The sequence below is a fragment of the Rhinatrema bivittatum genome, chromosome 8 (genome assembly GCF_901001135.1).
Source record: "Rhinatrema bivittatum chromosome 8, aRhiBiv1.1, whole genome shotgun sequence".
NCBI classification, from domain to species: Eukaryota; Metazoa; Chordata; class Amphibia; order Gymnophiona; family Rhinatrematidae; genus Rhinatrema; species Rhinatrema bivittatum.
The window spans coordinates 72388984-72416958 of NC_042622.1; the positions used below are offsets into that span (position 1 = coordinate 72388984).

A 27975-nucleotide genomic window follows, 5' to 3' on the forward strand; every position below is an offset into this window, starting at 1 on the left:
ATGACAAGCATAACAGGCAAGAAGCCTCCCTACTCAAGCCGGCTGGATTGCTATAAGCTCTGGGGTGGGAGTTGATGTGGAGTGGGGGGGTGGGGGCACGCGGGGTGTAAATACTGAATGCAGCGAGAAAGGGTTGATGTTACGTGGGCTGTGACATTCGTTTTTTATGTTTCCCTTCCCTCCCAGGGTTCAGGGAGGGGCTGTGCACACAGCCAATATTCAAGGCCTGGACACCTGCTCCCCTCGCCCCAACAATTACCCTTTGCCCTCAAAAACAGATACCCCTCCAAATTATACCTCACTCTCTCCCTCCTCCCACACCATGGAGGCCTTAACTATCCCCAAGAACGCCCACTGTCCTCTCACCCCCCGTCCACCTTTCAAATCCCATCCCTCCGCCTATACCAGATCCCTCATACCCATATTGATATCCCCATTGACTCAATTCCTTGGTCTAACAGCCTTCTCAATTATCCTCTTCAACGCCCAATCACTCATCAAAAAAACCCCTATCCTGAACGATATGCTGACTGACCTGAACCCTGACATCACCGAAACCTGGTTCAAATCTACCGATCATGTTCTCATCAACCAACTTCCCTCCCACCTCTATGACATTTTCTCCATTCCGAGAAAAAAGAAACGTTGAGATGGCCTCCTCCTTGCTACCAAGAAAACCCTGAACCTTCGACCACTCCCCTCTATATCCAACTCCAAAATTGAATTTGGGCTATTTGAATCCCCCTACCTCCAAATATGTCTGGGTTACTCACCCCCTGGCCTCCTAGAAAACAACCCCTCCCCCCTCACCGAATTCATTGCCAAACACATAAAATTTGACTCCCCAGCCATCATCTTAGGCGATTTCAACCTTCACGTTGACTCGATCCCTCTCTTGCCCAGCTGCGAAGCCATCATAAACTCTCTGGATGCTATGGGCTTCAAGCAAATTATCGACACCCCCACCCACAAAGCTGGTCACACCCTTGACCTCATCTTCATTAACTCCTTTTTTCAACACACAGAACCCACCTCATGCACATGTGTCCCCTGGTCTGACCACTCCCTTCTAAAATCCTCACTATCCTTAAACAGAACCCTTACCCCCCCCCCCTCCAACCACACCCCTGTCATTCAATACAGAAAATCATGCAACCAAGAAGACCTCATCTCCTCATTTAACACATCCCTAGTTGACCTCGACTGCTCTAATCCAGACCTTGCCATGAATACCTGGTCTAAAATCATCTCCACGATTGCCAACAAGCTTTGCCCCCTTGTATCTAAACCAATCAACCCGCACTCACACAACAAGAAACCCTGGTACACCACCGAACTCAAAACTCTCAAGCGCACCCCTAAGGAATAACGAAAAAGTTTGGCGAAAGAACCCTTCCCCCAGCTTACTCACTGCCTACAAATACACTCTTCACAGATACAGAACTGCTCTTTAAAAAACCAAAAGGGATTTCTACACCAACAAGATCCACAACTTCCTCTATGATCCCAAAGTTCTATTCTCATACGTATCAGCTCACCAAAACACTCACGCTCCCCTTGCTCAACCCTGAACCCGATAACAAATGCAACACCCTCGCCAAATATTTCAACGACAAAATCTCCAAAATGATGATGAACCTCCCACCTCCAGACCCAGACCTCCACATCCCCTCAGTCACCATCAACACCTCTATTGACACCATATCTGCCTCCCAAACTGAATCCCTCATTAAGAAAATAAAACCTGCAGCCCACCCATCCGACCACATTCCGCCCAACACTCTTAAATCCATCTCCTCCACTATCGCCAAACCAATATCCGACATCATAAACTCCTCCTTCACCCATGGAACCATCACAGACATTCTTAAACAGGCCATTGTCAAACCGATTCTAAAAAAACCCCCAACCTCTCCCCCACTGAGCCCGCCAACTTCAGACCCATCTCCAATCTCCCCTTCATAGCCAAACTCCTAGAAAAAACCATCAACACTCAGATCTCTGAACATCTCGAAAACCACAACATTCTCTTCCCCTCACAGTTTGGGTTCCGAAAATTCTTTAACACCGAAACCCTCCTTCTCTCACTCTCTGACACCGTTATCAAAGGCCTTGACACTGGCCGCTCATAAATCCTGGCTCTACTCGACATTTCCGCTGCTTTCGACACTATTTGTCACAAAACCCTCTTATGCAGACTAGCCGAGATAGGCTATTCTGGCTCAGCCCTCAATTGGTTCAAATCATACCTTAACAATAGATCCTACAAAGTAAAAGTAGACACCCATGAATCCCTTCCCATCAGTCTCACCCGCGGAGTCCCCTAAGGCTCCTCTCTGTCCTCCACCCTTTTCAACATCTATATGTTGCCCCTCTGCCTTCTCCTTTTTGATCTGGGCCTAACCCACTACATCTACGCCGACGATGTTCAAATCCTCATACCTATCACCGAATCCATCTCCGCTTCACTTCAAACCTGGCAAAACCATCTATTCTCTATTAACTCTCTTCTCTCGAACCTAAAGTTAGCGTTGAACACCTCCAAAACTGAACTCCTCCTTCTCACACACGACCATACGTGTTTAAATAAATAAATAAAGAAATAAAGACAAAAATAATCAGCAGCATCAGTGCTGTTAGGAAGTAAGAGCAAGCAGTGGCAGCTGCAGGTGAGCACCATTGTGAGAGATCTAAATACTGCCCAACAGAAAAAAAAAATTGCAGCAGTTTCTAGCCCCACCAAAGCAAAGCATTGAGGCAGGAGATGCACAGGCTGTGGGGCAAAAGAAGTCCCCAGTGTGGCAGGGTCTTTCTGCCCAGTTGGTGAGGGCAGTCTCGATCCTGAACTACAGGAGAAGATAGATTCCACCCCCTCTAGCCAGGGTAGAGCAATCCATTGAAGATTCCTCAATTATGCAGCCTCAACCAGTTTTACCTGAAGGAAGCTCCCTGTTCCCAGGAGGTCAGCCCTTCCAGGGCCTCCCTCCAAGGCCGTGGCAGGCAGAAGCCCAGACTCCAAGAGATCCATATTCAGTCACTGTCTGGACAGCAAAGTTAGCCAGATAAACTTATTTGGCTAACTTTGGAGATTCATTCAATAGCAGGCCCGGTGCTACAAGGTGTGCATACTGTTCATTTGAACGGGGTAGCAGATCTGGAGGGGGGGGGGGGGGGGCGCGGCGAGCCAGCCGCAGCAGGAGAAGCCACGGGGCTGCTGGCAGAGCTCACCCCACCAGAGGCTGAAAATGAGAGGCCTAATATTCCCTTGCATGGGCATGCGTGTGCCCATGCACAACTTTTCTTGCAGGCACACACAGCTTCCACTCCTCCCCACCCCCACAAGCAGGAAGGCTTGTGGGCCATGGTGGAGCTCATCCCACCTCGGCCCAAAGACAACAGGATGCCCGTGGGGCTCATTCCACCACAGCCCAATAACAACAGGAGGCTGTGTGTGTATGTGTGTGAGCGAGTGAGAGCCTGTGTCTGTGAGTGTGTGTCGCTGTGAGAGCCTGTGTGTGTCTATGTGAGAGTCTATGTATGTGTGTGTTTGTCTGTATGGGAGCCTGTGTGCTTGTGTGTGTGTGTGTGTTTGGGTGCTTGTGAGAGCCTATGTGTCACACATGTGTAGCTCATCCCACTACGGTCCAATGACAACAAGAGGCCATGTGTATGTGTGTGAGCTTGTAAGTGTGTGTGAGTGAGTGAGAGACTGTGTGACTGTGACAGCCTATCCAGCTAACTTTTAAGACAGTGGGTATATTCAGAAGCGCAGCCGTGCCGCTAAACTTCCTGGTTAAGTCAGCCAGATAGGTGTATCCGGCTAACTTATCTAGCCACTAAGCCACTGAATATGAATCCCAATAATAATAAAGATCCACTTCATTTTGGAGAGATGCTAGAAGTTGAGGAATGCAGAGTTAGCCAGATAATTCTGCTGGCTAACTAAACTCCTCCCCAGTTATGCCTCTGGCTAACTTATTACCTGGTTAGAATTTAGCTGGATAAGTGCCAAAATCTTCATTTAGCCTGATAACTTCTGAGAGTTTAACTTTCAAACCTTTTCACGGTACAGCATTTACGCAAATAAGTGGATGCACAGCGGGAATTGCATAGTTTATAAAATACCATGTAGTTCTGTTCTGAAAGTACATGCATATGTTTCCGTATGCACAAATATTTCCAATGAAGAAAACCCTTACTTTCTCTTCCTATTTAAAAACATATGCGCTTATATTTTAGGTGCAAAAAAAAAAAAAATAGCATGTACGCATAATAACCCCAATTTATACCATTCTGAAAAAACTTGCACATGTACTTGAAATCACCATTTTGCCAACAACTCTGCTAGTCATTCACTCTATTTCCAGTTTACCTAGACCCTCTAGAATTTCACCCTGAACTGCCTAGACCTAGACCTCCCACCCAAAAACTGCAGACAACAGATAAGTTCAATTAGCAGGTGTAAAAGCACAATGTACATGTTTATCTCTTACAAAATTGCAGCTTCCATGTATACTTCTGAACCCTGCCCCAGAATGCCCCTAACCTGCACCTTTTTTCCACCAGTAAAATGTACACATGAAACAGAAAATACCTACAACACGGGCAGAATTAGCTAGTTAGGCTCCCCCCCAGAATGCCTACCGCCCGGCCCAGGAACACCCCTGAAATACTTGCATACTCTTGAGGTTTATAAAATAGTATATCTGCGAGAACATGGTACTTACATGCATATAACTACTTTCATTTGCAAAACCCCTTTGAAAATTTACTCCTAAGTTTGTTCGTGAGGCAATGGGGGGGGTGAAGTGACTTACCCAAGGTTACAAGGAGTGTCAGCAGGATTTGAACCCTGGCTTCCTTGATTCCATTATTACATCTACGTTCCTGAAGTTTTTACCTTTCCTCTCAGCCTCCTCGATGTTCGTCTTCCTCTGGCGCCGCCAAGCTGCCCCTCCAAAACGGCGGCGTCCTTGACTGATGACATCTTCACTGTCGCCGGCGGTGGGGGTAATTCGGAGGTGAAGGAGCTCGGCTTTGGTTCTCCGATTCCATCCGGAGAGATGGTTGTGCTGGTGCTTGCTTTAGTTTCTATTTCTTCTAGCAGCCCTAGCCCATGTTTGGCCTTTTCAGGAATGGTTAACAGAGGAGTTTGCATTTTACCTCCAAAGCCGGAGACAGTGAGCTTAGAAGTTATATGGGATCTTGTGGCTCGATTTGGAACTGCTTTCTCACAGTATTCATTAAAAGTTGACTCTATTGTTGAGAAACTGGAGTCTTTATCGGCCGACCGCGATATACATCATTGGCACACTGCTGGGAAAATCACTGCTTTGCAGGATGAAGTTAAAACAGTTAAAGCAGTTCAAGCTTCCTTAATTCAGGAACGGGGCAGGAATGTCCCAAGTATGGAATTAATTGAAAATAGACTTAGACTTTTGAACCTTGTTTAATTAATTTTCCTTGGGTAATAGGCAAAATGCCGCATTTTACTGTTCAAAGATATTTCCAGGAGGTCTTGAATATTTCCTCACATTTGGTTTCTTCTATAACAAAAGTCTATTTTCTATCTGGCAAAGCCAATTTTCAGATTCCTTCTAATCTTGAGTTGACTGATTTTTTGAAATCCTCTCAATATGAGGTGGCGGAAAGATTTACATTACTAGTGTCTTTCTTTGTTGAAAAATATTTGAGCATTGTTATGAAGGCTTTTTTTCACATACGAATGTGCAGTTTATGGGGCATAATGTTAGAAGTTAGGAAGTTTGTACAAATCTCATGCAGAGCAGTTTCTTATGTTTAGTTTCCTTTTAGTCTCCTCTTTTCTGCCCCCTCTTTCTATTTGTGGACTGTTTAGATTTGAAGGTTATTTTTATTTGGTGAATGTATTTCCTACATAATTGTTTCCAATCGTGTTTCTGTATGAAAGAATTTTTCACTTTGTTGAACATTAAAATACAATAAATATATAGTTAAAAATAAGGCAAACTGTGAAGCTGGAGATCTTATACCAACAAAGCAATAAAGGTTTCAGGAACAGTGGGGACAGGCTGCTTCAGCTGGTATGAGTGAAGGGTGATGGGGGAAGAAAGGAGCTTGGAGAAGCTGTGTGGGGAGAGACCTCAGACCACAGGGAGAAGGGATGAGGCAAGGGAAATAGGGTGTGAGATCGCACACTGGTAACTATGGTAGCCAGCTTACAAGTTCATGTATTGTTGAAGACACCACCATGTGCCACAGGTTTGTCATCACTGAACTAGGTCCCTCAGATTTGCTGTCAGGTCCCATAGAATCTGACAGCTCTGCAAAAGGTTGCAGGGAAAAGCAGCTGTAAACAATTAAGTTAACCATGGCAATGCAGTAATTCAGTCTCCCTGCCTGTGTAACCTTTGAAGTCTATTAAAACTACCAAAAATGGTGCCAAACTAATGGTGATTTAATGATGCGGGTATCTGTCCACTGTAAACTAGAATGAGACCACTGAATCACTTCACATAGGCCACCAGTAAGTGAGGTGGATCCTTGATGCTGTGGTGAGCATGGTGGTGGTGAGCATGGTGGTGGTGGTGAGCATGGTGGTGGTGGTGAGCATGGTGGTGGCAGAGTTGCAGCACCAGCCTTGGAGAAGTAGGCCTTGATGGGGATGGAGCCAGTGGATACAGAGCCTGTGCTGGTGTCAGGGCATCCATGTGGACAGCAAGGGCATCCATGTGGACAGCAAGGGCATCCATGTGGACAGCAAGTCTCTCAAGAAGCCCTGTGTTTTGACTGAAGATGGCCTGGAGCGAGGTCAAGTCCGCCAGGTCCATGACCTCAGCAAACTCTAAGCAAGGTGGCTCCGTGCTACTATGGTGAGGGTGATAGAGCCTATGGGGCAAGCCCCGTAAGCCCTCACCGACAGCTGGTGGAGGTTCTCTGGTGGAAGACTGGTCTAGAGCAGCGATTCTCAACTGGTGTGTCGCGACACACCAGTATGTTGCCAAGCACCGGCAAGTGTGTCCCACTGCCCCGCTTGTGCTTCCCCGTTCCCTGCGGGCCAATGGCAAGCTTCCTCCATTCTTCCTGCCCCCATGCAGGCCAATCGGAAGCCTCCTCCTTTTTACCTGCCAATGGGAGTAGAAAGAAGAAAGGAAGCTTCTGATTGGCCGGTGAGGCAGGAAGACGGGACATAGCATAGGTCGGGGGTGGAGGGTGTGGCAGTGTAGAAGCGAGGCCAAGGAAACCCGACCCCCGTTGAAGCAAGGCAGCCACGGGAACTCATCCCCATGGTGGTGAAGAGGAAACCCGACCCCCGATGAAGCAAGGCTGCCACGGGAGCTCATCCCTGTGGCGGCGAAGAGGAAACCTGACCCTGACGAAGCAAGGCCACCACGAGAGCCCATCCCTGTGGCGGCGAAAAAGAAGTCCTGCTAGAGTAAAGCCGCGATGGAACTGGAGCCCATCCCTGCAACGAAGGAAGAAGAGGTTTGGCGGTGAGGCCTGGTGCATGCATGTGAGAATGGGAGTGTGAATGTGAATGGGAGTCTGAGTGTGATGTGAATGGGTATGAGTGTGAATGGGAGTCTGGGTGTGATGTGAATGGGTATGAGTGTGAATGGGAGTCTGGGTGTGATGTGAATGGGTATGAGTGTGAATGGGAGCCTGGGTGAGGGTGTGAATGGGAGCCTGGGTGAGGGCTGGTGTGTGTGTGGGTGTGAGCCAGGGGCAGATTGATCTATCGGGGGATCGGGCATCCCCCGGTGGGCCGGTCGAGCTAGTCACATGGTCTGCCGAGCGCAGCCGTGACAAAGTCGAGCTCGGCAGACCACGTGGCATCTCCTGGGCTGGACTGGATGGCGAATCCCCAGGCCGGTCTTCATCGGGAATCCGCCGCTGGTGCGAGCTGGTGTGTGTGGGTGTGAATGGGTGCAAGCTGGTGTTTGTGGGTATGAATGGGTGCGAGATGGTGTTTGTGGGTGTGAATGGGTGCGAAAGCATTTGTATGTGATTTTGAGCTTGTATATAAGAGACAGCATGTGTGTGATTGAGAGAGAGACTGGTCAGGGAGGTGATGTTTTTCTGGGTGAGAGAGAGAGACTGGTCAGGAAGATGACTGGTGTGAAAGAGACCGAGACTGGTCATGGGGTCTAATTTGGGGTGTGTGTGTGTGTGAGAGTGATTGACTGGTTGTGGGCCCTAAGAAGAGGATCGTGAGGATAGAGCTTCAGCAGCTGTTGCTGCTTCTGGTGTGTGCTTTTGTCCTGGAAGAGAAAGGAGTAGGAGAGTTGCTGGAGAGGGTAAGTAAAGATGTCTTTTTAAGTTTATTTTTCTTGATTGACTGCCATTTTAATTATTGGGTATTATGTAATCTGTCTGTTTTGAAATATTTAATTGGCATTTGGACAATTTTAAAAATAATTTTAATGAGTTTTTAATTGCTGGATGTTATTCTGTTCAGCAGCTGTTTTGTAACATTTATTAGTATAGCTTTACAATTATTTCTGCATGGGGTTCTATAGCAGCTTGGCTTATTCTGTTTTACTAATAGGAAGTATATTGGTGTTTAGGGCCTGGTTTAATATTTGTAGTGTTACATAAGAACATAAGAAATTGCCATGCTGGGACAGACCAAGGGTCCATTAAGCCCAGCATCCTGTTTCCAACAGAGGCCAAAAAACCAGGCCACAAGAACCTGGCAATTACCCAAACACTAAGAAGAACCCATGCTACTGATGCAATTAATAGCAGTGGCTATTCCCTAAGTATAATTGATTAATAGCCATTAATGGACTTCTCCTCCAAGAACTTATCCAAACCTTTTTTGAACCCAGCTACACTAACTGCACTAACTACCTTCTCTGGCAACAAATTCCAGAGCTTTATTGTGCATTGAGTGAAAAAGAATTTTCTCCGATTAGTCTTAAATGTGTTACTTGCTAACTTCATGGAATGCCCCCTAGTCCTTCTATTATTTGAAAGTGTAAATAACCGAGTCACATCTACTCGTTCAAGACCTCTCATGATCTTATAGACCTCTATCATATCCCCCCTCAGCCGTCTCTTCTCCAAGCTGAACAGCCCTAACCTCTTCAGCCTTTCCTCATAGGGGAGCTGTTCCATCCCCTTTATCATTTTGGTTGCCCTTCTCTGTACCTTCTCCATCGCAACTATATCTTTTTTGAGATGCGGCGACCAGAATTGTACACAGTATTCAAGGTGCGGTCTCACCATGGAGCGATACAGAGGCAGTATGACATTTTCCGTTCTATTAACCATTCCCTTCCTAATAATTCCCAACATTCTATTTGCTTTTTTGACTGCTGCAGCACACTGAGCCGACGATTTTAAAGTATTATCCACTATGATGCCTAGATCTTTTTCCTGGGTGGTAGCTCCTAACATGGAACCTAACATCGTGTAACTACAGCAAGGGTTATTTTTCCCTATGTGCAACACCTTGCACTTGTCCACATTAAATTTCATCTGCCATTTGGATGCCCAATCTTCCAGTCTTGCAAGGTCCTCCTGTAATGTATCACAGTCTGCCTGTGATTTAACTACTCTGAATACTTTTGTATCATCCGCAAATTTGATAACCTCACTTGTTGTATTCCTTTCCAGATCATTTATATATATATTGAAAAGCACCGGTCCCAATACAGATCCCTGAGGTACTCCACTATTTACCCTTTTCCACTGAGAATATTGACCATTTAATCCTACTCTCTGTTTCCTGTCTTTTAACCAGTTTGTAATCCACGAAAGGACATCGCCTCCTATCCCATGATGTTTTAGTTTTCGTAGAAGCCTCTCATGAGGGAATTTGTCAAACGCCTTCTGAAAATCCAAATACACTACATCTACCGGTTCACCTTTATCCACATGTTTATTAACCCCTTCAAAAAAAATGAAGCAGATTTGTTAGGCAAGACTTCCCTTGGGTAAATCCATGTTGACTGTGTCCCATTAAATCATGTCTTTCTATATGCTCTACAATTTTGATCTTGAGAATAGTTTCCACTATTTTTCCCGGCACTGAAGTCAGGCTCACTGGTCTATAATTACCCGGATCGCCCCTGGAGCCTTTTTTAAATATTGGGGTTACATTGGCCACCCTCCAGTCTTCAGGTACAATGGATGATTTTAATGATAGGTTACAAATTTTAACTAATAGATCAGAAATTTCATTTTTGAGTTCCTTCAGAACCCTAGGATGCATACCATCCGGTCCAGGAGATTTACCTTTTCATAGATAGGGCTGTTACTGTTGGAGTGCATGCCATAATGCAGGTGTAACTTTGTGCAGATTAGTTTGTGTGCATTATTGCAGATCCTGGGACTATGATAGGTGCTATATTTCTCTTTCCATTTCCCCAGGTTCGCACTGCATGCAGAGTGGCTTTTTTGGTTTTCCATTCCAGTTTCTGTCTCCAAATTTATAATTTGTGGCTTTCTGTCCTTGGTGAAGGTCGGCTTTGTGTGTGACCGAGGTGAGGTATTATACTAGCATGTATGTATTTTGTATTAATCTTATTTGTTGTGTTTTCTCAATAGGATATAAATTAGTGGTAAATTACTGTCTTTTCATAAGGAAGGCTATTGTACCTAGTAGTAAAGGGAGTTTGTTTTGCTTTTAGTGAGATGTCATCAGAACCAGAATATCTTTTTTGTATGGCGAGTTGTATGGGTGATGACCTAGTTCTGTTCTGACCCATTGTTGGGGGTCCCCTTGGATGCAGAGTGTATGTTTACATTTAGCCCCATGACGGTCACATGTTCAGTGTGTCACGCATATGAGAACCATCTGTCAGGTGTGTCCCGGCCGAAAAAAGTTGAGAACCACTGGTCTAGAGCTTCACTTTTACCAGCCCCTTTCCAGTCAGGTTGAGTCCTTGGGTTCCAGGGGTGGGCAGGACTTAGGTGAAAGTCTCTCAGAGAACAAGGCAGATGGTAGTCCAGGGCCAGGCAAGAGTCAGAAGCAGGCAGCAAGCAAACAAGGTCAATGTCCAGGCATGGGTCAGTGGCAGGTGGCAATCCAGAGTAGTCAGTGTCCAGGCAAGGGGTCAATTCCAGTGGTCAATACAAACAGAAGGCAAGGATGAGGAATGACAGGCTGGAGAAACAAGGCAAAGCTGGAAGGACAAGGCAAAGCTGGATGAATAGCAACAAGCACTACAGTAGAGAGGAGGACCTGTGGCTGAGGCAAGGTTGGGATGTCTGCTGGGCCCTTTTACAGGGCTCAAGATGATGAGGTCATTTCTGGGCGTTTTCCCGCTGCAGGCTCTTTAAGGATTGAGACATTGGGCACACACGCACCTATGCAGGCAGTTGGAGGCAGCGGTTCTGATGGCATCCCGTCAAGCAAGAGGAGGACAGCGGCGTCTGCCTCGGAGGAGGGGCCCAGGTGTTGGTGGTGTTGGGGTGAATGTGGCAGCTTGTGGGGACATCCCACACGCTGCCAAACGTAACACCACTAAACAACTTTCAGATGGTAATGACCTTACCATCAACCTAAGCCAGATTTAAATCTATTGGGGGGGGGGGATGATAATCACAAGTTTTTACATGTGAAACCATGGATTAATTATTGCTCCCACTTGGTGTGAGTACAAGAATTCATGCTGTCTCATAGCATATATGGTTTTGCCTGCAGGGAAAAGGGGCGGGGTTAGATTTGGGGACGGAAACTGTGAAGTAATTTCATTTTCACATTCCCATGTACACTTTCCAGCATATACTTTGCATCTGCTCCCATGCAGATCCAAATACTCGAAGTATAAAAGTACCAGCATTGGATGCGCCACTCAAATTTTCAAAGGGAAACTCAATGGGGAGTTTTCCCTTTGACAATTTGCGTGCATGCCCAGAGGTACAAAGTCTTGCAGTTTGCAAATTGTCTGTAGGGTTTCAAACTTGCCCTCGACCTAGAGAAGAAAGGTTCCTTCTCTAATTCTGTTCAAAATTATCCCTGAGTCATCTGCCTATCCTGGATTGCCAAAATAACGGTTAATATTTTTTGACCATTTGTTAAGAATTGAGCACTAATAAGAGCATTTCTTTTAGAACACAGTGAACTCTAAAGTTGTAAGCCAAACTACAGAATATTTGTTAGAAGCTTCCTTACCTATTATGTACCAGGAAGTCGACAATATGCAGAGAGGTGCGATCAGCTATTAGCACTGCCAAATGAAGGGCCGTTTCCCCTGGTTCCTGCAGATGGGGGTAGAGAGTCTGATCAAAACACAGCAGTAATTAAGCATGATAGGGAAGCCAGAGTTACACATATCCTCGTGCAAGAGACTGAAAAAGAACAACAGTCACAGTTCAGCAATCTGACAGCTGCCCACCATGGACACGCTAGAAAGCAAAAGGACACATTACATCACAGCAGTGTCTCCCAGTGGGGAAAAAACTGCCTTACTGGCCCGAAATGGCATCTCTTTGACTCAGCACTTAAATTTCAGTATATCACCACAACTTGTGTTCTTGCTGTTCTCCTAATCCATCCTCCTCTTACATGTGTGCACAGAAGCAGCCTGGGCAACTTCCTTAGGAAGCAGATTACACAGATTTAATACTCCAGAGATGAGAAAGTCATCTCTCTAGCCTCAGAGAAAGCCCCTTTCTTCTGTTAGTTGCTCTGCAGATGAGTAGCTCCCCTGCAAGGTTAAGAGTCCCGCACTCGGGAAGCTGAAGTCCAGCCCCTCCAGGGAGGCACCCTGGATCCAACCTCAAGAACCTTCATCAAGGAGTCATCCTTAGCCCAGTTACAAGGAGGAGGAGTGCATGGAGACTCGGCAGACAAATGCCATGAGCCCAGGTCCAGGGTGACACCATGAGGAGATGCCCCGAGGGAGCCTCATCAGGGAGAGATCAAGCTGTGCTCCAGCGAGTCACCCTGAGTCCAGGCCCAGGGAAGCTAAGTGGGGGTGATGGACACTGGAGGCTTAGACATCCAAGAGAACCACAGCTCTGAGGAGATTGGCAACAACAGTGCTTTGGGCATTACTCAGAGCTAGAAAACCTCACCTGTGCTGGCTGTGGCAGAGCTTCGCTTAAGTCCAGCTTCTCGGCATATACCTGAAGAAGAGCATATATGTCCTTGAATTTCACAGCTTCCTGCATATCGTACAGCCTAGAAAGGACTGCCCCGGCACTTCTTTTGGCAAACTTCCACTGCACATACTTAGCATGGATAAAATCTTTGCGAAAAGTCCTGCCAAGAAGAGGATCAGATCAAAAGCAATGTACAGATACAAAACTCCCAGAGAAAAGAGGTTGTGAGTGATTTGCAAAAACTCTCCTAAGCAAAATTCTTAGGAAACGGGAATCCTATTTCTTAAATCTTAAAATGCTACCATGTCCCAGTTGTAGAAGCCTTTTATCCTGCAGTTTATTCCTCTGTGCCTGAAGCCCTCCCGCAGTCTCTAAAGACCACAATTCTTTTTCCTTTTGGCTCAAAGGGTTCCTCCTTTCTTCTTTTTTTATTCCAACACAGTCGGTACCATTGGCTGGGGTTCTTCATTCTCAACAACCAGTTGAGAATTTTCTCTGTTTTAATAGACTCCTCTCCCCCAGGACCAGTGCAAGGGGATTCGGTGCCCTAGGCACCTTCAGCCTTGCGCCGCCCCCCCCCCCCCCCCCCCATGCTGCCAACAGCCCGCCCCCGGTCGCAGCCCCGACTCTAGGGGCAGGGAACACATGCCGCCACTCCCCCACCCTCCCCCTCCACCCCAAAAAACCCCTCACAAAACACCTGGTCCAGCAGGGAGCCTGGGAGCAATCTGCTGCTCTCGGGTCGTCGGCTGCCACTAACCAAAATGGCGCCGGTGGCCTTCAGCCCCTACCATGTCATAGGGGCTACCGGTGCCATTGGTTGGCCCCTGTCACATGGTAGGGGCTGAAGGCCACCTGCGCCATTTTGGTTAGTGGCAGCCGAGGCCCCGGGAGCAGCAGATCGCTCCCGGGCCCTCCGCTGGGCCACCAGGGGGACGTCAGGAGGGTGGCACGACGGGGGGGGGGGGGAAGCAGGGTGAGGCAGGGGCTGGGCAGAATTTTGAAGGGGCACCTTTTTCCCTTTCAAAATTCTGCCACCTGAAGTGGCAGCGAGCAGCGACGGCGCCCCCTAAGTCTTGGCGCCCTAGGCACAGGCCTAGCTCACCTAGTGGTTCCTCCGGGCCTGCTCTCCCGCTCCCCACATCATCATTGCAGGAACAGTCCTTCCAAGGGCCCTGCGTCTTAGGTTCTAAATCCAGCCAACAGGTGTTACCCTTAATTAGTTTATTATTAATTTTATAAATCTTGTTTCTTAACATAAAATGACGATCTTGAATCCCTCCCCACCAATGGGTGGTGAACGCTGCCCCCCCATAGCACCTCCAGCCCCAGCCAACTCAGGGGTGGAAGGACTTCACTACGGACTGAACTGGAAGACCTTCACATGGCAGCGCACAGTACCGCCACTGACCCAGTGGGCCAAGACCTAAGCACTGCGATTCCCATCTGGAGATGCCAGAGCACACTAGAAGCTGTAAAATCTGTAAATCAATTGTAAATTTTCCAATCACAGAAGATAAACCTGCTTGCAGAACTGGGCCTGAGGTGAGCTATAAAGAGGTGGGAGCTGTCCCTCTCCCCCATGCCAGAGGTCTGTGCTGTGTAATCAGAGACAATATCTTGCAGGGAGATCTTTAGTAAACATTGAACTGGAAAAAATAGGGAGGATGAACTGCTATCAGGAGAATTGACTTGAAAGGAACGTGCTCCTTTCAACAAATTTTTCTGAAGTGAACTCAGGTTCACATGGCTGCTTGTCAGAATTCAAGCATTCACACACGCCTGTTCCTTGGGTCAGTGTTTCCCAACCTTTTTAAGACCAAGGCACACCTGCATGAATGATAATGTTGTGTAGCACGCCAGCCTCCACAGAACAGGCAGTATGGGCATGGAAAGCATTCACATGGCTGAAAGAGCCAGGGAAGCACTGAAAACCCCACTGGTCTCTTCCAAATTTTAAAACAAAGGGAGAAAGGGGGTAAAAACATACACGAGTCCATCACGATGGACCAGCTCCCTCAAGTGCGAGGGACGTCGGTTTGGTGCAGGCAGCCAGCTCAGTTAATTACCTTGGCTGCCACCTGTAGCTGCCAGAGCTGCTGCTCCCAACACGCAAAGTGAATGATATCCAGTGATCAGGGCACTCTCCCCCCTGTCTCACTCTGCCAGGGGATAAGACAGAGGCCACGGCTCCCTCCCCTCCTGTACCCTTTCATATAATGTTTGCAAGCAAGAGACTCAGGAATGCTGTGCAAGAGGAAGGAAGCTTCTGTTTGTGAAGGATCAGCCTGCAGAGAGGAGGATGAAGGTAGGCAAGAAGAGGGGTGATGCTTCTGGGCAGGAAAGAGGAGAGAGAGGGCACTGTGAGCCGAGGCAAAGAGCAGGATAAAGGGGATACTGGTGCCAGCCCAGGATGAGGGAAGTACATGTGTGTGTGTGTGGGGGGGAGAGATGGGTATATTGTGCCAGAGCTACTGCTGAAGCAGGGGGTGCTGGGCCAGAGCTGCTGCCAAAGGGGGTGCCAATTTCGGTTTTCGCACAAGGTGCCAGTTAGCCTAGAGCCGGTCTTGAGTGCTATGTGCAGTGTGTATCCTGCATGCTGCCCATTAATTACCACTCCAGGGTTCATGCTGTAGTTAAGAAGGTGAAACATATTCTCCGAAAAGAATTCCTAAAAGTTTAGGAGGCATTGCTGCTGTTTTCTGTTGCTGTGAAATGTTGAGAGCGGAGCTCAGGTGCTGGCCTGACTTTTCCGTGGTACACCTGATCAGGTCTGAAGATACACTGGTTGGGAAACACTGCACTAGGTCCAAACGTAAACACATACCTGCTCTCTGGCCCAGACGTATATAGCATGCCTGCTCCTTGAGCTGAAAAATAGGAACATGCCTACTCTCTGGGCTCACACATATGCACATACCTGCTCTTTTTCATACCATGCACACCTGGATTTTTCATACATGTACACAAACTCTCCCAGCTTCTGGTTAGTTCTCTTGTACATTCACACATATACTCTCCTATCTGTCCTACACACATATCTACTCTCGCAGCCCTCATGTATAGGTATACATGCCTATATATGAGAGCTCACTCCTCTCTCATATACACACACATCTGCTGTCCCAAACTCTCTCATACACATTCACCCTCTGTCTCTCCTCTCTCATATGCATATGTCTGCTCTGAGGCCTCTCTTATACAGTGTGTACCCACTCTCCTGTCTGCATTGCACACCTGAATCCCCACCTCTCTCATACACAATCACTTATTCTCCTGGCTCTGTTAGACGCCTGCTCTCCCAGTTCTTTTAAAGAATGCATTGGTGATTGTCTGTGGGGGGAGGAGGATGAAGAAAAGACTTAAAGCCATTATTGCTTTTAATCTAATGCCAAGAATGGCCTAAAAATGGAAGATAATAAGTACATATTCCAGGTACTTACATGTCACTATCTGCAGTAGGTTTCACAGATGGACTTGGAAGGTTTGCCTCTACAATGTCATTAAATCCTGAATTTCCAACATTTTTGGCAAGCTACAAAAGCAATAAATAGAGGCCAATATTAAAAAATACAGAAAGGTTAGCTAGATAAATTGTTAGGGATATTCAGCTTGATAAATGTCCCACTGAATATCCTTGAATAAAGTTATCCAGCAATATGTAGCCAGATAACTTTGAAACCTAACCAGCTATATTTGACTATTGCCAGTTAGATTTAAAAGTTATCCAGGAACATGTTCAAATAATATAGTCAATTAAGTAACAATCCAAAATGTAAAAAACCCCAAAAAACAGGCATACATGTTACTGGATAACTTTAACCCTGCTGTTAGGAGTGTCCAGACTAAGAGGATAACTTTCAAAACTGCTCATGTATGCCCATGTATCATGTACAAGCATGCATGCAATGTTTCCTATGGTATTTTATAACCAGTGTGGAAAAGTTATAAAATATGAGAACATATGCATGCACAAATGCTCATGTATGTTTAAATCACAAGCCGGCTAAGTAACGGCATGTAGCTGGATATGTCCGAAAAGTGTTACTCAGATGGACAAGTAGCACTTTTTAGATTTATCCGGCTATATAACTCTGTTGCAACTTAGCCAGACAGATTGGAATGTAGCTGGATAAGTGCCACCACTTATCCAAATAAGTTCAGATTTCTCTGTTTAAGTGTGGGAAAGGCACTACCTAGCTGAATAAGTTGGAAATTAGCTAGATAAGTGTGCACAACTCATGTACCCATCTATTTGTACTTTCAGTTTTACTAGGATAAGCATGTACATTTTTATTGTGTTCATTTGACACTTTTAACCCCATAAGTTGGCTTTTACATGCATAAGTGAAGAGATTTTATAACATGCGTGCGGCAATGAAATAACCTGTTTTACCATTTAGTCTATGTAATCAAAAACAACCAAGGAGAGGGAAAATAAATCTCCCAATCAAATATTTACTCAGTTCTAAGAAAAATTTCACATAATAAGTAGAAACGGTATCATAGATTCAAAGTGCCTCCGATTGAATCCACTGTATCTCACCCACAAAGGACCCCAGGCAGTATTCAGCCTTTTATGGCACTATAATAGTTAATCATGTACCATCTCCCTTATATAATTTTTTAATTTTTAATTTTGTTTTATTCAATTCTATTTTAATCTTAATTACTTAAAAAAGAGTAATATTTTATTATAAACCAGTCATGACTCAATAAATTCGCTAAAAATCAGCAAATACTTAGCTCATATAATCTGGCGTTCACTGGCGCCATTTATAAAATTGTGTTTGTGAAGGTGATTTGTGAGAACCACTTATTCCACAGAAGGATGTGGTAATATGAAGAGTCTCTGGTGCAGTGACAGTGTTCGATTAAAAAATATCCCCTGATGAAGGCTGTTTAGCCGAAACATGGTCCGTGTTGGGAACATTTTTTCTTAGAACTGAGTAAATATTTGACTGGGAGATTTATTTTCCCTCTCCTTGGTTGTTTTTGATTACATAGATTTGGAGAGGAGTTGGCTTCTGTGTTTGTGATTTACCATTTAGTCTACCAGTTCGCCCAATCTATCTGCAGCTTGTGAAGACCCTCCTGGCTCTTCATCCTGAAGTCTCCCCATTGCATCCTGACAGTGTGACGCAGTGCTTGGACCTCACATCAAAAATGAATGGTTATGGGGCAGTAAGGCTTACACCTGTCCCTTGATCTTGAATGATTTTTCAATCTTTTGTGAGGATGAAAAAACAGTCAAGGTCAGAGGAAATACCGGAATATGACAAGATGCCCCTGGGAAAGACAGAAATACCAATAAAACTGCTCTGGTAAAATTCTTTATTTGAATTAAGGATTATTTCATCTGTAAGAATATTTTTGTTTTATTTTTATAATTTGTATAATTTGAAAACTCAACACCATGATATTTTAAAAAAAATATATACTGTAATTTCCATAGGAGCCAACTTTTCAAAATGATTGCAAGGGCTATACTCTACACAGTGAATGGGTTTGCTCAAGGACCCACTGCACCCACAGAGCTGGCACCTATGGTAATTTGCTCAGATACTATATCTACATCCTGAGCAGGTTCCCTTCTCTCTTAAACAGGAATGTATGCACCATCTGAAGCATCTTGAGAAGCTTACGTGGTATAGTTGAACATCTCTCACCAAAGATTCAGGATATTTAGGGGCCTGTCTACCAAGCTGCAGAAAAACAGCTTGTTCACGTGCCATTTTACCATAAGTAAATTCCTGCGGGTTTAATTATATTGCAGTATGTGAGTGCCACAATGTTGAGAATCCCATTTATTGCGGCAGCTGGGAAATTCATGGCAATACAAGATTATGAGCCCAGTCTGCGATCTTTAAAGGAGCATGTTGTTCTGAGATCACGATTCCCCACCCCTGGCCCCCAAATCCTCTTTAAATGAAATATTGCCCATTGAGCTTGCCCACCATAATGTCCACACCCAAAGGAGTTCATTAGGACCAGGCCCCTGTCTCCAACCGTGCTCCCCCCAATTCTGAAAATCTTTGTGCCCCCCCCCCCTCCAGAATACAAACCTGAGAGTATGCAGGGGCAGGAGTGAAGCCCAATTGTCCCTGTTCCACCAGTACCATAATCCAAAATTGCACTGGTTGAACCATGGCAAAGGAGAACTGTGGTTCAGCTGTGACCATTCTGGATTAAGGCACCTACAGGTCAAGAGCTATTGGAGATCGGTGCTGGCCTTGAAGACCCTCAAGGCTCTAATCTGTTAGATGGAAAGAGGGGTCGGAGGGGGAGAAAGTTTTTCAAACTTGTGGGGGCAGAGTAAGGGTTGGGGTGGTGCATCTAACTCCTTTGGAAGTGGTGGTGGGGGGGGGGGGCGATACGGCACCCTGGTCTTGGGGGCTACTAATTTGTTTTAAAAGAAATGGGTGTTTGACTTTGGCAGGGGGTGGGTGGGCGGAATCTTGAGCTATCTGCCACTTTTGCAGCTTTTGAGGGGGTGGGCGATAGCGCTGATAGGTGAGTCAGCCTGCTGAAGGTCTTGGCAGAAACTTTACTACACTTCTAGAGGTGTAGCTAGCTTTCCAGGAATATCGCAGCTTGTGAAGTTTGTCAGGAGCCTCATTACTCTATATCCCTATTAAAAATTCACCTAATTTTCCCCCTGTAAATAGCATGCATTCTTTCCAGATAGTTTGAGAATGCCCGTGACAACATATCATTAATATGCAGTAAACGCAGAAATTAGCATTTACTACTCACCAAAGTGTTATCGCAGCTTAGTAAATAAGGTTTTTAGGATGGATTTATTTACCAGAATTTTAGAAACACAGAAACATGATAGCAGTCCAGTCTGTCCATCCACACCAACTACTCAACTCTACAATCCCTACCACTCTCTCAAAGGCGCCTTGTGCTTTTCCCATGCTTTCTTAAATTCAGATACTGTCACTATGCCTCCTCCTTATCTCATAAGCCCTGAGTTCTGTTGTTTTAATGTTATATTTATATATACAGTCCCTTTCTTCCTACCCTTTCCCTCTTGAATGGATTGTAACTCAGAATAATATATCCCTCTAAATGCAAGGAGAATGGAGAAGTTCGTGTGATGTGGGCAGCTGGTTCAATTAGTTACTTTGGGGCGGATTTTAAGAGCCCTGCTCGCCTAAATCCGCCCAAAACTGGGTGGATTTAGGCGAGCAGGGCCCTGCGCGCTGGTAAGCCTATTTTACATAGGCCTACCGGCGCGCGCAGAGCCCCGGGACTCGTGTAAGTCCCGGGGTTCTCCGAGGGGGGCGTGTCGGGGGCATGTCGGGGGGTGGTCCCGGTCGTCGCGGCGTTTTTGGGGCGTGTCGGCAGCGTTTTGGGGGCGGGTACGGGGGCGTGGCTACGGCCCGGGGCGGTCCGGGGGCGTGGCCGCGCCCTCCGTACCCGCCCCTAGGTCACGGCCCAGCGCGCAAGAGGCCCGCTGGCGCGCGGGGATTTACGCCTCCCTCTGGGAGGCGTAAATCCCCCGACAAAGGTAAGGTGGGGGCTTAGACAGGGCCGGGTGGGTGGGTTAGGTAGGGGAAGAGAGGGGAAGGTGAGGGGAGGGCAAAAGGAAGTTCCCTCCGAGGCCGCTCCGATTTCGGAGCGGCCTCGGAGGGAATGGGGGTAGGCTGCGCGGCTCGGCGCACGCCGGCTATACAAAATCGATAGCCTTGCAGGCGCCGATCCAGGTTTTTTGCAGATACGTGCGGCTCCGCGCGTATCTACTAAAATCCAGCGTACTTTTGTTTGCGCCTGGAGCGCAAACAAAAGTAGGCCTATTCGCGGAGTATGAAAATCCGCCCCTTTGTGCGCCCATAAATGCAGGTGAGCAAAAATACGTTTAATTTTATATTGTGCGTGCAAGTACACATATATCATTTAAAATATCCCTACCACAAGTATGTGTGGAGCCTTTACGCGTGTACTCATATGTGACCTGGGGGGGGGAGAGAGTCTGGCACTCTATCTCCCATTGAAAGAGGGGCACTTTCAACTCAGGGTAGGGGTTTTTTTTTGGGGGGGGGGGCAGTGTTACAAGGGTCTATGGACCCTTGCGCCTTAGACAGACCAATGTAACCTCCCCAAAATCCACCCCGAGTTGAAAGTGCCCCTCTTACAGTGGGAGATGCATAGAGTGTCAGATTCTTCCCCCCTCCCCCCCTAGTGTTCAGGATCCCTCTGGCCCAACAACTCCAGACTTGCGCCTCAGCAGGACCAGTAGTAAAGTTCTGCAGGTAACAAGGCGCACGTTGCCATGTTCAGCCTTGTAAAATATGGGACTTACGTGTGTAAGTCTTAGCCCACGTCCCACCCCTTTTCTGCCTCCTTATTCTTGACACATGCACATATGTACGGGTGTACTTCCTGGCTCTCTAAAATTTGCGTTGCTCGCGTGTGGCCCACATATGAGGGTATGGGGCCGTTTTTGCACGAGCGATGCTTTTAAAATCTACCTGATAGTGCTCAGCGCATGCTCTCCATGTCTAATTCAGACTGGGAATAAGACTTGAGGCTGGAAAGACTCAAAGGAGAAAGCACAGGAATGGGAAGATGGGGAGGTGCTGGGTGTACCGTGTGTGCTGTAAAAAAGCAGGACCCAGCTGTCCATGGCCTGCAGGCTGCCCATTAATTACCACCCTCTGGGGCTCTTGCTGTAGCTAGGAAAAAGAAGCATGCATGATTAGACATGCTCTTAGAAAGGAGCGCCTACATATTCAAGAGCTACCACTGGTGTCTCTTGTTGCTGCCAGATGCTGAGAGCAGAGCCCAGGTACTGGCCTGGATCTAAGCATCAAGCAGCAGAAGCTTTTCTGTGGAACCCCTGATGGCACCGGCCATCCATTGCTCCTACCATGTGACAGGGGCCGACCAATGGCACTGGTAGCCCCTGTGACATAGTAAGGGCAAAGGCTATAGGCACCATTTTGAATGCCGGCAGCCGACGGCCCGAGTGCAGGAGATCGCTTCAGGACCCCCGCTGGACCACCAGGGACGTTTGGCAAGTCTTGGGGGGGTCAGGAGGGTGGGGGGTTGTAGTTAATTAAATTTAAAGGGTTGGGATGGGGTTTTTTTGGGAAACGAATACATATGTAACTAATGAACGGATCGGGGTCCCCTGAAAATGGATGCAACGGATTTGGGTCCCGACGAATACGAATACCGAATGGGACGAATCCGTCCCTGCTGCACATCCCTAGTAGTTAGAGCAGCAGGCTAAGAACTGGAAGTCAGGGTTTAAATCCTACTGACATTCCTTGTGACCATGGGCAAGTCAATTCACCAAGGCCTCAAAAGCCACGCAATGGTGTCCCCTAGCCACCATCTTGTTAAAGGCTCAGAGTGGCCTGATCAAGACCTCCCCCCCTGTGTGCAGCTCCCCCAGGGGTATTTTGAGACCCTACCCTCCTCCCCACTACCTCTAGAGGTGGCCCTAATGTAAAGAACAAAAACCCCACAGTTTAATGACATACAGTGAACAGCCCTCTCTCTTCCCAACCCTGCCTTTTCAATAAAATACCCCCAACATCCCAGCTCCAAATCCCTCTGACCCATCCTAGCTCACCCTCCTTCTATGACTTGATGACCTAGTGGGGCCAAGACCAACCCCTAGGTTTCATGGCTGGCACCATCTCAAAGCACAATTGTGCTGGCTGATTGCAAATCAAGCATCACATGACAGCGGCATAACTTGTAGTGGGGCTAGCCAGTGCCATTGTGCTTTGAGATGGCATCAGGCCTGGACCCGATGGTACCAGCAATAGTGACAAGATCTTAGCACATGCCTCAATTGTTACCAACTCAATCTTTTTTGCAAATACAGGGCCATTTGCCTTCATGGTCCTAAAGATCATGGTAAGACATTTTAGCCTTACGAAAGCTTTATAGCAAGCCAATGAAGTTTATAAAATAAGTCACAATATGCTTCTTAGTACCGGCCATCATGTTTTGAATTATTTGAAGCCAATGTATACATCTTGCTTGGAGACCCACATAAAGACTATCACAACAGTCCAACAATGCAACTTCAGATACCTGTATTACAGTTTTAAAAGATGTAAGGTCTAAAAGGGAGTGCAACTTCTGCACTTGTTTAAGTTTTAAAAAACCATTTTGGCCAATCAGAGAAATAGGAGACTCAAGCTCAAATCTAGTGACAAACTGCACACTCAGGTCTCTCACCTTGGATGAACAAGAGAGAGACAGGAGACTTTCTTGACTTATGCGTCCGTATAACTCAGTCTTCTTATTTTGCTATATTATTGACAACTGATGCCCTAGGATAGTGGTTCCCAAACCCCTCATGGGGGACCCTCAGCTAGAATTTTGGGGCCAACACTCTAGAAAATGTATGCAATAACTTAATCAAGTTTAAGATATCTCATTGAAACAAAGTATTATAAGGTGCTGAACAAATACTCTTACAAAATCATATTAAAGGCTTTCTCTGCATATATCCCCATGATCATTGCTTCCTTTTCTTGGTTACTCCTAACTATTCTAATTGAAGTTATTACCCTGGCCTGTTGTATGAAACAAGCACTCAAGATCAATTCCTGGGTCCAGGGTGATGCCGAAGCAACTTTCAAAGTCCCTGCAAGAGGAGGGAAGGAGTGGCACCCAGTAAGTACACAATGGTGTCACCTATTGGCATACTGGGTACATGCATACTGGGATTTGCAGTCTGTGGTTTTCAGCCAAGGACCATCAATGAAATGACTGGGCTAAGGAAGGGGATAAAAATAAGAAATACTCTGGGTAATTGGAAAGGAAGATTCATGGAGCTGTTGCTCAATGGAGAAGAGTAGGAGTCATATCTGGGACGACTCCCTTTACCCCCTTTGATGCATGCCAACATATTCCCAGTTCTAGTTCTTGCTGCTTGTTTTGCGCACTTATTCCTACTCTAGGATCAACCAATACACCCAGGTCTGTTTCCTGGTTAGTGTTATCAAGCTCTGCTCCATTCTTGTTTAAGCTATGAGGATCATGATATTTTTGCCAGTTAAGCTGCACTGACCATTTTCTCTTAACTCTTCATATTCTGATATGGATATGTCATTGATTGTTGAGAGTTTGACACAGTGGTAAAAATTACAGCAAATCTGCTGAGAAAGAGAATGGAAACTGGGACTGAGGATCAAGGTGAAATGATGTTCTGTCTCATACCAGGAGTTCTGAGGTGCCCAACTTGTCCAGCGCCAGGGACTGTATGCGGGAATGGTGCACCCCCATCTCTCGGTGCACGCCAGAGCATTCAATGCAGGTCAGGATTCCCAGGTTAATGGAAAGCCAGGTTGGGTCTGTTGAGGAAACATTACTCATGTAAAGACATTAAAAAGGCCGAAACAGTAATGATAATAAACAGAAAATGAAATGTTTCCACCAAACAATCAACAGCCAGATTCAGTTACATCAACCAAGAGCAGAAGCCCAAAAGAAATTTACCACTGGCCATTTTCAAATACATTAACCCATTCATACTACTGATATGTTAGGAGCTGATATTCAAAGAGATTCTTCTGACAGAGCGCTAGTAGCTTAACTTCCCGTGTTGCTGTCAAAGCAATGTTGGAAGGTGCTGGCTTCCCAGCATGCCATGATCTTGGTGCAGAAAGGGATTTCTAAAGGTACTGCTCGGTGAGGGGGGTTAGGGCTGGGAGGAAGGGAGAGGAGGTACTGAACTTACAAAAATGACACAAGGCGGATGGCACCTTATAGACTAACCAATTTATTGAAGCATGAGCTTTTGAGGACAGAGTCCACTTCATCAGGTTATCTTAATCACATAGGGGATAGGGGCGTGACCCATCCAACTTTTCTTTTTTTTTTTAACAGGACTCAGAGAGGTTTCAGGAGGTGGAGTGAGGGAGGTTCGGCCTAGCAAGGCACATTTATTCAACATTGAGTGAGGGGGCTGGGAACCAGGCCGATAGGCTCGGGGGCTTCCTTTTTTTTCAAGATTGATGTCACGTAATTGACTATATTCTTTTGAATATAGCCGGTTAAGACTTAAGTTATCTGGCCACTTGAAGCCACTTAACTTTAAACCTATCCGGAGATATTCGGATTCACCATTCACCTCCCCCACCACTCCAGTGCTAGCCTTAGAAATATAGAAATAAACATTCTCTAACTATAGAACTGCTGCATCTACAGAATAAAGATATTTTTTGTTTTCTATCAAATCATGTATCTCTGGATCACACATCAGCAGCAGAAGTGAACCAAAACATTACCAATAGAAACTTCAAATTTTGTCTAAATAACCAAGAAGTAGAGTACACCACTAGACTATGCATATCTTAGCCTGCCATTAACTGTATCTGTCAACTTGGCTATAAGACATGACAAGAAAAACTCCTAAGGGCCCTATATGCCATAAAGCCCTGGCCAGTTCTAGCCACCCAGCAAAACTATTTTTTTAAAGTGTTTGACAGCCCTGTGTCAACAATTTAGAAAATGGATATAAGATTTTATTCAGATGAGACACAGATTACATAAAATTTGCCCATAGGTATGGAGACAAATACAGAATAAAGAGATTATAAAGCATAAATAGAATTCTGCAGATAAAAACTGAACTGGCAACCGCAACAAGCCATACTCTGAATGCAGCGCAACATTACCATGCTTCATAAAACATCAAATAAGATAATCAAGAAATATAAATCATGAATAAAATTAATAAAACCATACTAACAAATATAAATATTTCAAAACATCTGATGACTAGAACATCCAATTTAAAAAGTTATAACTTCGGCAAAACACCAAAAAAAGATTTAAAAACAGCAGAAACATTAAACACCCAATAATTAAAACTAATAAGGTTTAAAAAATCTCTCCATACCTGGGATGTTTTAATTTCCAGTCACCCTGATATTGTGGTTGATTGAGGGAGGGGGACACACAGACTATCCTCTCAGACATACTTACACATGTTCATCCTCACAAACTCCTTCTCATATGCACACCTCTTGCTCTCAGGACCTCCACTAATCTTCATACTGCATTGGGAACCCCACTGGGCCGATCTTTGGGCTGTGGTGGAATAGATGATGCTGGTGGTGTCCAGCGCATCCTACCCAAAGGCCAAAACTGCTCAGTAACTGTCACCCACTCCCCCTGACTAGGCTTGCTCTCTCTCACCAGTTAGTGTCACCTCTCCCCCCCAAACTAGTCCCTCTCTCTCACCAGTCACCGTCACTCCTCCTCACAGACCAGTCTCTCTTGCTCTCACCAGTTACTTCGACCTCCAAATCAGTCTCTCTCACGCTCACACCAGTCAGTCTCCCCTTTCCCCCCAGACCAGTATCTCTCTCTCACTCTCACCAGTCACTCCTTCTCCCCAGTCCAGTCTTTCTCTCTCTGCGGTCACTGTCATTCTTTCTCCAGACCAGTCTTTCTCTTCAGTCACTGTATCACCTTCTCCTCCCCCCCCAGACCAGTCTCTCTTTCTGTTCAGTCATTGACACTGCCCTCCCTCTCTTCCACAGGACCAGTGATCTCTTTCTCTCTCTCTCTCCCCAGGAACAGGGAAGAGCCGGAGCGGGCTTGGGGAAATTCACAGGCTCCAGCAGGAGTTTGACACTGGCTCACTGCAGCACTGCTACTGAAGAGCAGGGCCTGCGACCTATTCAATGCCTTAATTACACCAGGTCTCCTGCTCCCCTCCGGCCACCTCCCCGCCCTAATCTCCAGTCCTTGTGTGTTGCCTGCATGCTCTCCCTTCCTGTTGCATCCCCGCCTTCCTCCCTAAGACTTCATGGGCAATCAACTCCTTTTTGTCAGGCACCAACCCAGCCGCTGAGCAAGAGAAGGCACTGGGGAGGTAGGCTACGCAATATATATATTTTTTAATAGTGCTTTAATACTTTTTATTTGCAATATCCCATGGGGATAGGCACCTGAACCAGAACATAAGCAGCGCGGAAACGGGGCAGGACCAGTAAGGGAAGCACCCGGAGTGGTCTGCGCCTTTATTTCGGCCCTTCCCTTGCGCAGGATAGGGAAACTCTATAGCATAAGGCAGAAAAAAATTAGCGGAGCCTGTGTGCCTTGGTGACATAGGACCCTGCACTGCTCTGTTGTTTTTAAATGTGTGGCACGTGTGCTCACCTAATTGGTTCACCTGAGGCAGACGCTACAGGGGAATTGGTGGGAGGTGGTATATTTTGCAGCCTCAAAATTTCTGCCACCTGAAGCGGCCGCCTCACCCGGCCCCATTATAAAAACGCCCCTGATGGGAGGCTTAAAAAATTCCCTGTAAACAAAAAAACTTGTGCTGAGATATTAGCAGGCATGCCACCTGAGAAGTCAATAGTCAAAGCAATCATCTCATGAATTTTCGAGGAATCTTGAAGGCCCTGTCCATACTGCGTAACTATTCCTAACCACAACTCACAAGACAGTTTATTCAAAACGAGGTCAGGGAATTCAAATGGATGCCCATTAAAAAGCAATGACTCAGCCAGTAGCATCTCAATACTGAGGCTTTTAATTCATGGAATAGTGAACTGTCCAGTTAAGCTGATTCTCAGTACAGTGGTCTTCAGGTGACTGAATAAATAGGTTTAGAACTATTTCAATGGGCGATTTTCACATGCCGCTTACGTGGCTAAATGGCCACCTATCCGCATTAATCAGCAGTCGGAAAAGAGCCCACCCTCCTTGTGGAAGAACGCATGTGTGTGGTGGAAGAGTGTGCACTGACTGGAAGGGTTCCTGGGGACAGGGTATGCTACAACAAGTGCAGTTTTGCATTTTCAACTATGCACAATTTTGAAATGGAAACACTATCTCCAGAAAAACCAAAAGCAAATCTCTGTGAGTACTTTTTTTTCTCTAGGGAATGCTCAAAGGGACAGTGCACAAGTACTTGTATAAAGTGCAAGGGTTAAAGCACTATACCTGTGC

The 27975-nt window shown here is 46.2% G+C and overlaps 1 protein-coding gene across 2 annotated transcripts in view; it reads right to left on the reverse strand.

The window, feature by feature from the left end:
* The window catches only part of LOC115096994 (arf-GAP with SH3 domain, ANK repeat and PH domain-containing protein 1-like), a 248059-nt gene that overhangs the window by 52430 nt on the left and 167654 nt on the right, over positions 1-27975 (reverse strand). For both annotated transcript variants that reach the window (XM_029612363.1, XM_029612364.1), the window contains 4 exons: positions 24226-24359; positions 16479-16570; positions 13009-13195; positions 12104-12189 (listed from right to left, as the gene is read on the reverse strand). In XM_029612363.1, the coding sequence (XP_029468223.1) occupies positions 12104-12189; positions 13009-13195; positions 16479-16570; positions 24226-24359 (499 nt within the window). The remainder of the gene's footprint in view (positions 1-12103; positions 12190-13008; positions 13196-16478; positions 16571-24225; positions 24360-27975) is intronic.